Source organism: Rhinatrema bivittatum, chromosome 2 (assembly GCF_901001135.1).
Source record: "Rhinatrema bivittatum chromosome 2, aRhiBiv1.1, whole genome shotgun sequence".
Classification (NCBI taxonomy): Eukaryota; Metazoa; Chordata; class Amphibia; order Gymnophiona; family Rhinatrematidae; genus Rhinatrema; species Rhinatrema bivittatum.
This window is the reverse complement of record NC_042616.1, coordinates 8,321,958-8,336,887: the sequence shown is the minus strand read 5'-3', so window position 1 is coordinate 8,336,887 and position 14,930 is coordinate 8,321,958. Positions and strand designations below refer to the sequence as shown.

General features: G+C 43.6%; 1 protein-coding gene across 1 annotated transcript; it reads left to right on the top strand.

The window, feature by feature from the left end:
• Positions 1-4,431: 4,431 nt before the first annotated feature.
• On the top strand, positions 4,432-13,153 carry LOC115083481 (zonadhesin-like). The gene is made up of 4 exons (XM_029587337.1): positions 4,432-4,476; positions 6,724-6,780; positions 10,197-10,247; positions 11,775-13,153. Exons 2-4 carry the CDS (start codon positions 6,741-6,743, stop codon positions 12,176-12,178), a joined length of 495 nt encoding a protein of 164 aa, XP_029443197.1. The 5' UTR covers positions 4,432-4,476; positions 6,724-6,740; the 3' UTR covers positions 12,179-13,153.
• Positions 13,154-14,930: the final 1,777 nt, after the last annotated feature.

The window sequence follows — 14,930 nt, the reverse complement described above, 5'->3', positions numbered from 1 at the left end:
GGACATGAGCCATATCGCAGAGGTAAACTCAGTCTCATCTCATATAGTTCTTATACTTCTCGCTTCAGTTTAACTGTATCTCCCATGATATCAGCTGCATTCTCAGTCATAAAATTAAACCAAATGCAAACAGAGGCAACAGACAGTCTCATGCACTAATTTCACAAATCTAACAGCCAGGCTTCGTGCACCCATCCTCCAAATTATTCATAGTTCATAGCAAAACCTGTTAAGGCTGAAGATAAGGGAGAACAAGGGTGCATCACTGGTCGCCGCCATCTTGTTGTTGCCACCAGAATGTTTCTGTTGCTGCAGAAACTGCTTGCCATGTTTTAATACAGATTGTTCATGAATTGTGTTATTTACTCTTTAGTGACCAATAATTGTGTTTTTCCTCCATAATATACCCTTAGATAAGCAGGGTATAGCAAGGCAAATCGAATTCCCCTCTTATGTAATTCAGCACATGGTGGCAATAACTCTTTCCTCTGCCCCGCCACTCATGCAGAAAAGTCATTGAAGAGCATTATTTTTACTCCCCTTTAACTTGATATGCACTTATCAGCCCAGCAAAGGATTCAAACAATGACAGGTCTAGGCCAGTTAGAATTTTCTTTCAGGAATCTCACTCGGTGAGCACGCTCGCAAACCAGTGGTGTCGCTGACACCTCAATGCAGACTGCTGTCCACAGCCATTTCTCACATTAGGAAGGAAGCTCAGCGTCTTTTGAAGTTTCAGGCAGGCCTAGAACATGGAAGTTATTTTTCCTATTCCGATTTTCCTAGTCTTCCAACCGCTCAAGCAACTCTGCATTTTCTTCTTGCAGCACTGCATGGTCCTCCTGCACTGATACTCTCTGCTCAACCTTAAACATCCATTGCACCTGAGTCTCCAGCACTTCCTTGATCTATCTCATTGATTGTGGACTTAAATTTTGATATATGATCTTTGAGAGCAGTCGACACACTTTTGGAGATGGTATGTATTACTTCCTCAGACACTATCGCCATAACTTTATCCGACTCGGCCCTGGGGGGTATCGTTGCCATTTTGTGATTCAATAGCCGACTCTTTTCTTGCATAGTTCTGGCCGGTTCTCCGCTCGTAACAGGCTTCTTTTTAATGACAAGAGTTCATCCACTGTGTCATTGATTTTTGCACTGCTATGCTGGGTTGCTCACTAGAGAAAACAGCCAAAATTATGTAGAGCAAAGGAAGTCTATGGAGCTCAGGCCACCCACGTCCAATCAGGTTTCCTCCAAAACTGGAAGTCCACTCTGTACCTTTTCTAATTCTGCTATATCTCTCTTGAGATGTGGTGACCAAAACTGAACACAATACTCAAGATGAGGCCGCACCATGAAGCGATACAGAGGCGTTATGATATTCTCTGTTTTATTCACCATTCCTTTCCTAATAATCCCCAGCATTCTGTTTGTGTATGATATATGAACACAAGATGAGGTCGCACCATGGAGTGATACAGAGGTATTATGATATTCTCTGTTTTATTCTCCATTCCTTTCCTAATAATCCCTAGCATTCTGTTTGTGTATGATATATGAACACAAGATGAGGTCGCACCATGGAGTGATACAGAGGCATTATGATATTCTCTGTTTTATTCTCCATTCCTTTCCTAATAATCCCCAGCATTCTGTTTGTGTATGATATATGAACACAAGATGAGGATGCACCATGGAGTGATACAGAGGCATTATGATATTCTCTGTTTTATTCTCAATTCCTTTCCTAATAATCCCCAGCATTCTGTTTGTGTATGATATATGAACACAAGATGAGGATGCACCATGGAGTGATACAGAGGCATTATGATATTCTCTGTTTTATTCTCCATTCCTTTCCTAATAATCCCCAGCATTCTGTTTGTGTATGATATATGAACACAAGATGAGGTCGCACCATGGAGTGATACAGAGGCATTATGATATTCTCTGTTTTATTCTCCATTCCTTTCCTAATAATCCCCAGCATTCTGTTTGTGGATGATATATGAACACAAGATGAGGATGCACCATGGAGTGATACAGAGGCATTAAGATATTCTCTGTTTTATTCTCCATTCCTTTCCTAATAATCCCCAGCATTCTGTTTGTGGATGATATATGAACACAAGATGAGAATGCACCATGGAGTGATACAGAGGCATTATGATATTCTCTGTTTTATTCTCCATTCCTTTCCTAATAATCCCCAGCATTCTGTTTGTGTATGATATATGAACACAAGATGAGGTCGCACCATGGAGTGATACAGAGGCATTATGATATTCTCTGTTTTATTCTCCATTCCTTTCCTAATAATCCCCAGCATTCTGTTTGTGGATGATATATGAACACAAGATGAGGATGCACCATGGAGTGATACAGAGGCATTAGGATATTCTCTGTTTTATTCTCCATTCCTTTGCTAATAATCCCCAGCATTCTGTTTGTGTATGATATATGAACACAAGAAGAGGATGCACCATGGAGTGATACAGAGGCATTAGGATATTCTCTGTTTTATTCTCCATTCCTTCCTAATAATCCCCAGCATTCTGTTTGTGTATGATATATTAACACAAGATGAGAATGCACCATGGAGTGATACAGAGGCATTATGATATTCTCTGTTTTATTCTCCATTCCTTTCCTAATAATCCCCAGCATTCTGTTTGTGTATGATATATGAACACAAGATGAGGTCGCACCATGGAGTGATACAGAGGCATTATGATATTCTCTGTTTTATTCTCCATTCCTTTCCTAATAATCCCCAGCATTCTGTTTGTGTATGATAAATGAACACAAGATGAGGTCACACCATGGAGTGATACAGAGGCATTATGATATTCTCTTTTTATTCTCCATTCCTTTCCTAATAATCCCCAGCATTCTGTTTGTGTATGATTTATGAACACAAGATGAGGATGCACCATGGAGTGATACAGAGGCATTATGATATTCTCTGTTTTATTCTCCATTCCTTTCCTAATAATCCCCAGCATTCTGTTTGTGGATGATATATGAACACAAGATGAGGATGCACCATGGAGTGATACAGAGGCATTAGGATATTCTCTGTTTTATTCTCCATTCCTTTCCTAATAATCCCCAGCATTCTGTTTGTGTATGATAAATGAACACAAGATGAGGTCACACCATGGAGTGATACAGAGGCATTATGATATTCTCTGTTTTATTCTCCATTCCTTTCCTAATAATCCCCAGCATTCTGTTTGTGTATGATTTATGAACACAAGATGAGGATGCACCATGGAGTGATACAGAGGCATTATGATATTCTCTGTTTTATTCTCCATTCCTTTCCTAATAATCCCCAGCATTCTGTTTGTGTATGATATATGAACACAAGATGAGGTCGCACCATGGAGTGATACAGAGGCATTATGATATTCTCTGTTTTATTCTCCATTCCTTTCCTAATAATCCCCAGCATTCTGTTTGTGTATGATATATGAACACAAGATGAGGATGCACCATGGAGTGATACAGAGGCATTAGGATATTCTCTGTTTTATTCTCCATTCCTTTCCTTATAATCCCCAGCATTCTATTTGCTTTCTTGGCTGCTGCTGCTGCACACTGAGCAGAAGATTTCAACATATTTTCAAGGATGACACCTAGATCCGTTTCCTGAGTGGTGACTCCTAATGGAAAACCCTGCATTGTGTAGCTATAATTTGGGTTAATTTTCCCTAAGTGCATCACTTTGCACTTCTGCACATTAAATTTCATTTGCGATTTGCCTGCCCAGTCTCCCAGTTTTGTAAGGTCCTTTTGCAATTCCTCACAATCCTCTTGTGATTTAACAAACTTGAGTAATTTTGTGTCATTGGCAAATTTGATCAGCTCACTTGTTTCCATCTCCAGGTCATTTATGAATTCGCTTCTTGCTCACTGGCCCAAGGAATATGGACCTCCATGTGCACATAATTTTATGACTTATTAGAGATTGTCAATTGCGGTTGTTACAAGGGTTCCCAGTTCTATAGAGCTGAGGTCTTACACATTAGGACACAGGACATGAAGGCTCAAGGAAAGGTCACAAACAATCTGACAATGTCTGGGTGGTGAAGAACAGAGCAGTTCTGGAGCAGCCTGAATCCCAGGCTATGAAGCAAGAGGTGTCCCAATCCATTGCTTTAAGCAAACAATATAAAAAACTTACACACCCATACACACCTGGTCAGCCAAGTCACCAGACTTCCTTCCTTTGTAAAAGTCAAACAATCCATCACTGATGTGTGTTTAGGAAAGGGACAATGCATGGGGGTAGGGGAGGTCATTATAGACTGTACAAAGTCTAGAGTCCAACTCCTTCTATGATTGGTCAGGGCGCAGGAACACCCTCTGGGACATTTCCCATAAAGCCTCAGATCTCCACAGCTTTGGTCACCTCAGCAAGCAATAACTAAGAGAAGGGCATCTCACGGGCTGAAGAGGGCAGAGGTGAGTTATTTAACCCAGCTGCAATTTCTGAGAAAGGGATGGAACTGGAACCAGTGATAAAATAGGACAAATACATGGGCACCTATTTGCTAAATATATTTATTCTTGATATAACTTCTCCAGTGGTTTTGTTAAATATAAAATTCAATTAGAACACAAGAAATGTCACGTTGGATCAGACCAAGGTCCATTGAATCCAACATCGTGTCCCTGACAGTGGCCACTGTGGGTCGAAAATACCTGCCAGATCCCATAAAATTGAACTAATTCCTGTAACTCACTCCCAGGGTAAGCAAGAACATTCTTTAGCCTACCTGGCTCATAATGTGTTATGGGTTTTTCCTCCAAGAACTTATGCAAGAGTCTTTTAAACCCTGCTTTACTTGTCAGCTTGACCACATCCACTGACAACAGATTCCACGGCATGACAGTGCAGTGAGTGAAAAAGTACTGTTTTGAATCTGCTGGTGGTAAATTCCATGGAGTTTCCCGTTGATTTTGAATTATTTGAAAGAGTAAATAACCATCCTTTATTTACCCATTGCACCACACTCATGATTATATAAAACGTCGAGTCTGTCCCTTTCAGCCGTCTCTTTTCCAAGGAGAACAGCCATAGCCTGTTTAGCTTCTCATTGTTGGAGAGATGTTCCATCCCTTTCTCTGTATCTGCTGACATTGGACTGACTGAGGATGGTCTCTTCTTACCTGTTTTCTGTCTCTCTTCCTCTCTCATTCTGTCTCTCCATCTTTCTCTGCTCGCCCTCCTTTCTCTGTCTCTGCTGACAATGGACTGACTGAGGATGGTCTCTTCTTACCTGTTTTCTGTCTCTCTTCCTCTCTCATTCTGTCTCTCCATCTTTCTCTGCTCCCCTCCTTTGTCTCTGCTGACATGGGAATGACTGAGGGTGGTCTCTTCTTACCTGATCTCTGTCTCTCTTCCTCTCTCATTCTGTCTCTCCATCTTTCTCTGCTTCCCTCCTTTCTCTGTCTCTGCTGACATGGGAATGACTGAGGGTGGTCTCTTCTTACCTGATCTCTGTCTCTCTTCCTCTCTCATTCTGTCTCTCCATCTTTCTCTGCTTCCCTCCTTTCTCTGTCTCTGCTGACATGGGACTGACTGAGGATGGTCTCTTCTTATCTGATCTCTGTCTCTCTTCCTCTCTCATTCTGTCTCTTCATCTTTCTCTGCTCCCCCTCCTTTCTCTGTCTCTGCTGACATGGGACTGACTGAGAAAGGTCTCTTCTTACCTGATCTCTGTCTCTCTTCCTCTCTCATTCTGTCTCTCCATCTTTCTCTGCTCCCCCTCCTTTCTCTGTCTCTGCTGACATTGGACTGATTGAGGAAGGTCTCTTCTTACCTGATCTCTGTCTCTCTTCCTCTCTCATTCTGTCTGTCCATCTTTCTCTGCTCTGCCTCCTTTCTCTGTCTCTGCTGACATTGGACTGACTGAGGATGGTCTCTTCTTATCTGTTTTCTGTCTCTCTTCCTCTCTCATTCTGTCTCTCCATCTTTCTCTGCTCCCCTCCTTTCTCTGTCTCTGCTGACATGGGAATGACTGAGGGTGGTCTCTTCTTACCTGATCTCTGTCTCTCTTCCTCTCTCATTCTGTCTCTCCATCTTTCTCTGCTTCCCTCCTTTCTCTGTCTCTGCTGACATGGGACTGACTGAGGATGGTCTCTTCTTACCTGTTTTCTGTCTCTCTTCCTCTCTCATTCTGTCTCTCCATCTTTCTCTGCTCCCCTCCTTTCTCTGTCTCTGCTGACATGGGAATGACTGAGGGTGGTCTCTTCTTACCTGATCTCTGTCTCTCTTCCTCTCTCATTCTGTCTCTCCATCTTTCTCTGCTTCCCTCCTTTCTCTGTCTCTGCTGACATGGGACTGACTGAGGATGGTCTCTTCTTACCTGATCTCTGTCTCTCTTCCTCTCTCATTCTGTCTCTTCATCTTTCTCTGCTCCCCCTCCTTTCTCTGTCTCTGCTGACATGGGACTGACTGAGAAAGGTCTCTTCTTACCTGATCTCTGTCTCTCTTCCTCTCTCATTCTGTCTCTCCATCTTTCTCTGCTCCCCCTCCTTTCTCTGTCTCTGCTGACATGGGACTGACTGAGGATGGTCTCTTCTTACCTGTTCTCTGTCTCTCTTCCTCTCTCATTCTGTCTCTCCATCTTTCTCTGCTCCCTCCTTTCTCTGTCTCTGCTGACATTGGACTGACTGAGGATGGTGTCTTCTCAATTCTCCTTGCAGGCACAAAAAGACTGAGCATGATGAAGTCACGCTGCAACCTGTTCTGCCTACTAATGGGTAAGTGATAGCAAACTTTGCATCGTAATCACTCCAAGGATTATACAAATGGCTGCTGGTGCTAACTTTTAAAAAGGAGATAGTGCAGGTTTTAAACTAGATGATGGGGAAAAGCCGACAGTCGCTCAGAAATGCATGGTTCATAATAATGTATCTTTGGAGAATACTATGGGAAAAGGTAAATTCAGGCATCCCAGTAGAGAGGTTGCAATAAATCCTAACATAGCCCATGTGCCTTTAAGTAAAGGGCAGAAAGATTCCAAATTACCCCATCAACTGATAAGCAACTGGTTAATTCAAACAAAAAACATACTTTGAATAATATGCTGGGAGAGTTAGAGTGTATAGCACTGGATGAAGACAGAGATATAATTGGATCTCAGAGACCTGTTAGAAGGTTAATCAATGGTACACAGTGATTCCAGGGTACAAATTATTATATTGCAATGATAGGATTGATCAAATTGGTGGGGAGGTGGCATTATATATTAAGATAGCATAGAGTCAAAATAGGACAAAAGTTCTGCAGGAAACAAAATGCAGTGTTGAATTGTTAAGGGAAGACATTCCAGGTGAGAAGGTGAATGGAATAGCAGTGGGGTATCTTATCATCCACCTGGCCAGAATGAACAGATAGATTATTAAATGCTAACAGAAATTAGTGAAGCTAATACAAATAGCAACACAGTTGTAATGGGTGGTTTCAATTACCCCAGCATTGACTTGGTAAACGTCATATCAGGTCCTGCTAAATGACTGCTTCATGCAGCAGCTGGTACACGAATCGACAAGGGGGGAGCTACTTTAGACCTAATACTTAGTGGAACACATGATTTGTTGAAAGAGCTAATGGAGCGAGGACACTAAGAAATCTACTGTGATAGCATTTAACTTTCAAAATGGAGATTATGATATAATGAGAAAAATGGTTAGGAAAAACTGAAAGGAGCTGCTGCAAAGGTTAAGCATTTATATCAGGCATGGACGTTGTTTAAAAATACCATCTTGGAAACCCCGATCACATGTATTCTATGCATTAAAAGAATATAAGAACATAAGAAATTGCCATACTGGGTCAGACCAAGGGTCCATCAAGTCCAGCATCCTGTTTCCAACAGTGGCCAATTCAAGTCACAAGTACCTGGCAAGTATCCAAACATTAAATAAATCTCATACTACTATTGCTTATTAATTAATAACAGTTTATGGATTTTTTCCTCTAGGAACTTATCTAAAACTTTATTAAACCCAGTTACACTGCATCTTCTGGCAATAGATTCCAGACATTAACTAGGCAATGAGTGAAAAAGACTTTTCTTCTATTTGTTTTAAATGAGCTACTTGCTAACTTCAGAGAGTGCCCCCTAATCCTTCCATTAACTGAGAGAGTAAATAACCGATTTACTTTAAATTATTCAAGTATTTTCATGATTTTGTAGACTCTTCTCCAAACTGAACAGCCCTAACTTCCTTAGCCTTTCTTCATAGAGCAGCCATTCCATTCCCTTTATCATTTTGGTAGCCCATATCTGCACTTTCTCCAGTGCAACTATATCTTTTTTGAGATGCGGTGACCCAGAATTACACACAGTATTCCAGATGTGGTCTTACAATGGAGCGATACAGAGTCATTATGACATCCATCATTTTATTTGCCATTCTGTTTGTTTTTTTGATTGTCTCAGCACACTGAGTCGACGATCTCTCTTTCCTGGGTGGTAGCTCCTAAGATAGACCCTAACATTGTGTAACTACAGAAAGGGTTATTTTTCCCTATATGCATCACTTTGCACTTATCCACATTAAATTTCATCTGCCATTTGGATGCCCAATTTTCCAGTCTCATAAGGTCCTCCTGCAATTTATCACAATCCGCTTAAGATTTAACTACTTTGCATAAATTTGTGTCATCTGCTGATAATAAGGACAAACACCTGCTGGCATTATTAAAATATAAGATAAGAGAAGCTTTTCTAGCTAAAAATATCCTCCAAAAAATGGAAAGGGGAAACGAATGAAGAGTACAGGAATAGACTTAGTTTTTGGGTACTTGCCAGGTTCTTATGGCCTGGATTGGCCACTGTTGGAAACAGGATGCTGGGCTTGATGGACCCTTGGTCTGACCCAGCATGGCAATTTCTTATGTTCTTATGTAATTTAGGAATCCTGCCGGGTACCTGTGACCTGGATTGGCCACTGTTGGAATCAGGATGCTGGGCTTGATGGACCCTTGGTCTGACCCAGCATGGCAATTTCTTATGTTCTTATGTAATTTAGGAATCCTGCCGGGTACCTGTGACCTGGATTGGCCACTGTTGGAATCAGGATGCTGGGCTTGATGGACCTTTGATCTGACCCAGCATGGCAATTTCTTATGTTCTTATGTAATTTAGGAATCCTGCCGGGTACCTGTGACCTGGATTGGCCACTGTTGGAATCAGGATGCTGGGCTTGATGGACCTGTGATCTGACCCAGCATGGCAATTTCTTATGTTCTTATGTAATTTAGGAATCCTGCCGGGTACCTGTGACCTGGATTGGCCACTGTTGGAATCAGGATGCTGGACTTGATGGACCTTTGATCTGACCCAGCATGGCAATTTCTTATGTTCTTATGTAATTTAGGAATCCTGCCGGGTACCTGTGACCTGGATTGGCCACTGTTGGAATCAGGATGCTGGACTTGATGGACCCTTGCACTGACCCAGCATGGCAATTTCTTATGTTCTTATGCTCTTCTTATGTTCTTATGTTCTTCTTATGTTCTTAACCATAAGGCCATGAAGGGACTTTCCTCATCTCTCAGCTCGGACTCTGTTTTTGACTCATAAGCTGATTGCTTGCCCCCAACAAGGTGCTCTACAGTGGACAGGAGGGATTGGGGCGTTTGCTCTTTTCCTCATTGCACTCTCACCATTTTGTTCTCCCCACCTCTCTCCATTTCTTCTCTTTTGCTACCTCTCCTTCGCACCTCCTGTTTATTTTTTTTATTTCAATCACCCTCCCTTCTTCTTCCTCTCACCCCATCCCTGTCTTCCCTTCCTCCATTCTCTTTCCTCTCACTCACCTTCTCTCTCATTTCTCTTCCCCTCTTGTATTGCCTCTCACCTCCTCAAACCCAAGTTGCCTCTCTTTTCACTCAACCTCTTTTACCTTGGGCCTCGTCTTTCTGCAACTGATGGGGTCTCTGAAATCCATCAGCCTGACCACTGCTGTTGCTGCTGCCACTGCTATGATATTGATCCCACCACCCCTTATCCCATTACCTGAGGCCTCCTGCAGTGGGGAAGCCCATCCCCCAGCTCCTGTGGGCTTTGCTCTGGTGCCCCTGCATGCTCTGATGCTCCCCCACAGACCCTTAAATGTTATAAAATAGAGAGATGTAACGGTGCTAATTATTACTGTTCTAATTCCAGCATTACCTGCCTTACTTCTGGAAGTACAGATGACAGCGGCTTTGGCAATACGTAAGAGACTCAGATAACTACTTGTTTAAAATACACCCACTCTGCTAAGTAACATTATCTATCCATACGGAGGCCTGTGTTATGTGCAGAAAGGGATTTGCTTTCTCAGCATTGTCGCATGAAGTATGGGAAGAACGCCATATGGGAGATTGCACCTGTCCGTCTGTCTGTGACCTCATATTGCAGGTACAATGACGGGAGGTAGGAGGTTATGCTTTGGTGAGATCTGAGAGTGTGGGGTCATAGCTGCAATTCCTGAGTTTCACATTGGTTGAGCAGACACTGCCGGGTCTACAAGAAGCCACCGCCACCCCTGTACACTGAGAGGGAAGATCCCTTTTCAGCTTGGTGGTTAGTTGTCCATCTCCCTTCCCCCCACCTTTCTCTAGATTGCACAATACTCAAAACTGAGAATTACTGAGTTTAAATTTGAAGGGATTGGAATTTTAATGTAAAGGAAAGCAAATGACAAATAAGTGTAGGTGAGGAGTGAATGGAGGTGAATTACATTTGCTGTAGATCAGGGGTAGGTAACTCTGTTCTGCTTTTCAGGATACCCACGATGAATATGAATGAGATAGATATATTTGCATATAATGGAGTCAGTGCATGCATATCTCCTGCATATTCATCGTGGATATCCTGAAACCCTTATGGCACTCCATGACTAAAGTTGACTATCTGTGGTGCAGATGTATTGTTCTTTTGGAGAAAGGGACAGGAAAACTTGTAAAAAATAAATTCATAGAGTTCCTTGTGATGACCGTCACAAGTTTTTTGGTTTATTTGATGTCTCTGATTCCTTCTAATTTATCCAGGTAAGAGCTGCGATGGGTAAAACTCATTTTAACCCTGATTTATCCTGATGCCTGGGTAATGCTGATATTCAGCATCATCTGGATAACTTTAGTTTTCCCAGATATTCACTGGGAAACTTGTTTGAATAACTATCCAGACTGATCCACCTGCTGCTTTTCTGAATAAGGACCTCACTCTCTGCTTCTGCTGTTGGCATCAGGAACCAAACCAGTGGCCACGGCTTCCTTGTGCTGCTGGATCACTGAGATCTGCTGCACCAGGAGCTTTCCTGAGGTCTGCAAGGGGGGTGGCTGCTGGTGCTGAGATCCACAGATTGGGTGAGGTGTGAAAATGAGAGGGGATGATATCAGGGGGTTGGACTGATTTTAGGTGAGGACCCAAGATGTTCTGTGGGGAAGGGAGAAGGAACGAGTGAGAGAGGCCTCAGCAGCCAGGGCACCAGTGATTTTCAGATGCGCTGCTCTGGAGCTCTGTGTTATTAAGGACTGGCGTGGGCTCCACAGGGCCTTGCACCTTCATATGATTTATATATAAAACACCCTCTGACCTAAGAGTAATATCAGTAAATCTGACAGATTAAGATGATACCCATTGTATTCTGACCTAAAAGAGGTTCACGTCTGCTAATGAATACATCAAAAACCCCAGCTGGAGACACTAGCGAGTAAAAATGTGCATGTGACTAACACATAACTCTTTCTTCCACAGCAGCACAATGTGGATTGAACCAGCATTATGACGAATGTGGATCTGCCTGTCCCACGAACTGCTACAATCGCTTTGACAAGGCCCAAGCATGCACAGATCAGTGTATCTCTGGCTGCTTCTGCGATCCAGGATATGTGCTTACATATGCTAAATCTGGGGTGTGTGTGCGTGCGACTGAGTGCCAAGGTCTTTGTCCAGAGAATAGCGAGTATAAAACCTGTGGGAATTCCTGTGAGAAGATAAACTGTGACGATGACCTGAATGTCGAGTCACCTAGGATTTGTCCTGCGATGTGTGTTTCAGGCTGCTTCTGTAAGCCAGGGCACGTTTATCAGAATGGTAGATCCGGTGCCTGCGTGCTTCCCTTTGACTGCCCTCCAAGGGTTGATCATAGAAACCAATAAATGAAAACTAACTGAGCAGCAATGGAGCCTGGAAGAGGAGTCCTCTGACACCACCCTGACCCTCAGCTCAGAGGAGACGCCTCGGCTCCCAACAACCTCGCTGCTCACCAGAGAAATAAAACTCCATCATGCTAAAAATCAGAAACCCTTTCCTTCAAGCATTAATACCTTTAGCTCTTTCTTGATTTCCTTGCTTTTCCTGTGGGTCCAAACAGTGACAGATGGATGCCCTGACCCGCAGATTCCTGCAGGAATTGTCCCATAATTTTCCTCTTTCCTGCAGAATTGGGAGAACAAGCTCTCTCCTCCCCTCTTCCCATCCCTCTGATACCGGCAGCCTCGTTTCCTCTCCTCCTCCCTGCACAGGGACCCGTTTCTCCCACCGACCTCTCTCCTACCATCGCTCTTTCACTGGTAGAGGCGGCACAGGCTGCCCCTGCTCTGAGCCTCCCCCGGTATTACACAGCTCTGCCTCCTCTGAAGTGTTTGCTGCCAGTGCTTGCTAATCTGACGAGAGCTTGACTGGCACAGTAAGGAAGGGCATAAGGAGCCAAAGGAGGCTCGAATAGCAGCACCAGGGCAAGCGGCTAACGATGAGGGAGCGGGGAAAGGCAAGGGACGGGGTGAGGAAAGAGATCAGTGTCTGCAGGGAAGAGAAGACAGACATCAGAGGGAGGTGCACAGGGACCCCAGTGTTTACAAGAAACCCATGTATGTGAGATGTATGTAAGTGTGCCACAGAATCTTAAAAGCCCTGCAGCAGAATCCACCCCTGAAACACCACAGAAACCTGGAGGCCTTCCTGCAGAACCATTCACCTAACGTGCAGTACTGAGGCACCACCAGCAGAGGGCAGCATGACCCAACTCATTTCCTAATTATGGCTGCAGAATGAAGGACATTTAATGATCCCATAATCACAAAGTTCATGTTTCATATCTCTAAATATTCACAGAACATTACTGTGATAAAAAGCCTTAGCACATGAAATCATCCATCCAAAATAAAATCAGCATTAAGCAGAGTCAAAGTGTCCTAGGAAGCCTGGTTTATTTTCCTGCTTTCTCTATCTGCCCTGAGCAGGATTTTGTCTTGTATTTCTGCATAAACTGATCCACTGAAGCACAGTGCATTAATCACATGATCACTGACCTGAGGAAGGGAGCAGCGCTCTCAGAAGGTAAATCACAGATGCATGGGGTTACTATTTTTATTATACTATCACCTGGTGACCCCGTCACATACATTCAAAGGTGACCCTGTAAGGGACAGAGCTCCCCTTCCCTGCCAAAAGGTAAATCTCAGATGCATGGAGTTACTATTTTTATTATACTATCACCTAGTGACCCCGTCACATACATTCAAAGGTGATCCTGTAAGGGACAGAGCTCCCCTTCCCTGCCCAAAAGGTAAATCTCAGATGCATGGAGTTACTATTTTTATTATACTATCACCTAGTGACCCTGTCACATACATTCAAAGGTGATCCTGTAAGGGACAGAGCTCCCCTTCCCTGCCGAAAAGGTAAATCACAGATGCATGGAGTTACTATTTTTATTATACTATCACCTAGTGACCCCGTCACATACATTCAAAGGTGACCCTGTAAGGGGCAGAGCTCCCCTTCCCTGCTCAAAAGGTAAATTACAGATGCATGGAGTTACTATTTTTATTATACTATCACCTAGTGACCCCGTCACATACATTCAAAGGTGACCCTGTAAGGGACAGAGCTCCCCTTCCCTGCTCAAAAGGTAAATTACAGATGCATGGAGTTACTATTTTTATTATACTATACCTAGTGACCCGTCACATACATTCAAAGATGATCCTGTAAGGGACAGAGCTCCCCTTCCCTACGCAAAAGGTAAATCACAGATGCATGGAGTTAAGCAAATGTTGCTTACCTGTAACAGGTGTTCTCACAGGACAGCAGGATGTTAGTCTTCACATATGGGTGACATCACAGGATGGAGCCCAATCACAGAAAACTTCTGTCAAACTTTCCAGAACTTTGACTGGCCCCTACTGGGCATGCCCAGCATGGCACTAACCCTGCAGCCAGCAGGGGTCCCCCTTCAGTCTTATTTGAAAGCTACAGGCAGTGCCGAAAAATAAAATAACAAAATGTTACGAACCCAACACCGCGGGGCGACAGGCGGGTTTCGTGAGGACTAACATCCTGCTGTCCTGTGAGAACACCTGTTACAGGTAGGCAACATTTGCTTTCTCACAGGACAAGCAGGATGGTGGTCCTCACATATGGGTGAGTACCGAGCTGAGGATGTCCGAACATGCACCAAATGTACCCAACGGCGTGCAAGAGGCACAACAACTGGGGTGGAATTTGGTAGAGGTCATCCTGAACCCCACCGGGCAGGCGGAAGGGTGTTGGTACGTCATGTTGGAAATAAGTTACGCAGGACAGACTGGCCAAAGATGGAATCTTGTCTTCTCGCTTTGTCCAAGCAATAGTGGGCAGCGAAGGTATGGAGCGAGCTCCAGGTGGCAGCCCTGCAAATGTCAGGAAGTGGCACCGATCGTAGGTGTGCTACTGAAGTCGCCATGGCCCTCACAGAGTGTGCTTTAACACGGTCTTGAAAAGGAATGCCTGCATGCTGATAGCAAAAAGATATGCAGTCCGCTAGCCAGGAGGAGAGAGCCTGCTTACCCACAGGTTGCCCTAATTTGTTGGGATGGAAAGAGACGAATAACTGAGTGCTCTTCCTGTGGGCAACTGTGCGGTCTAGAT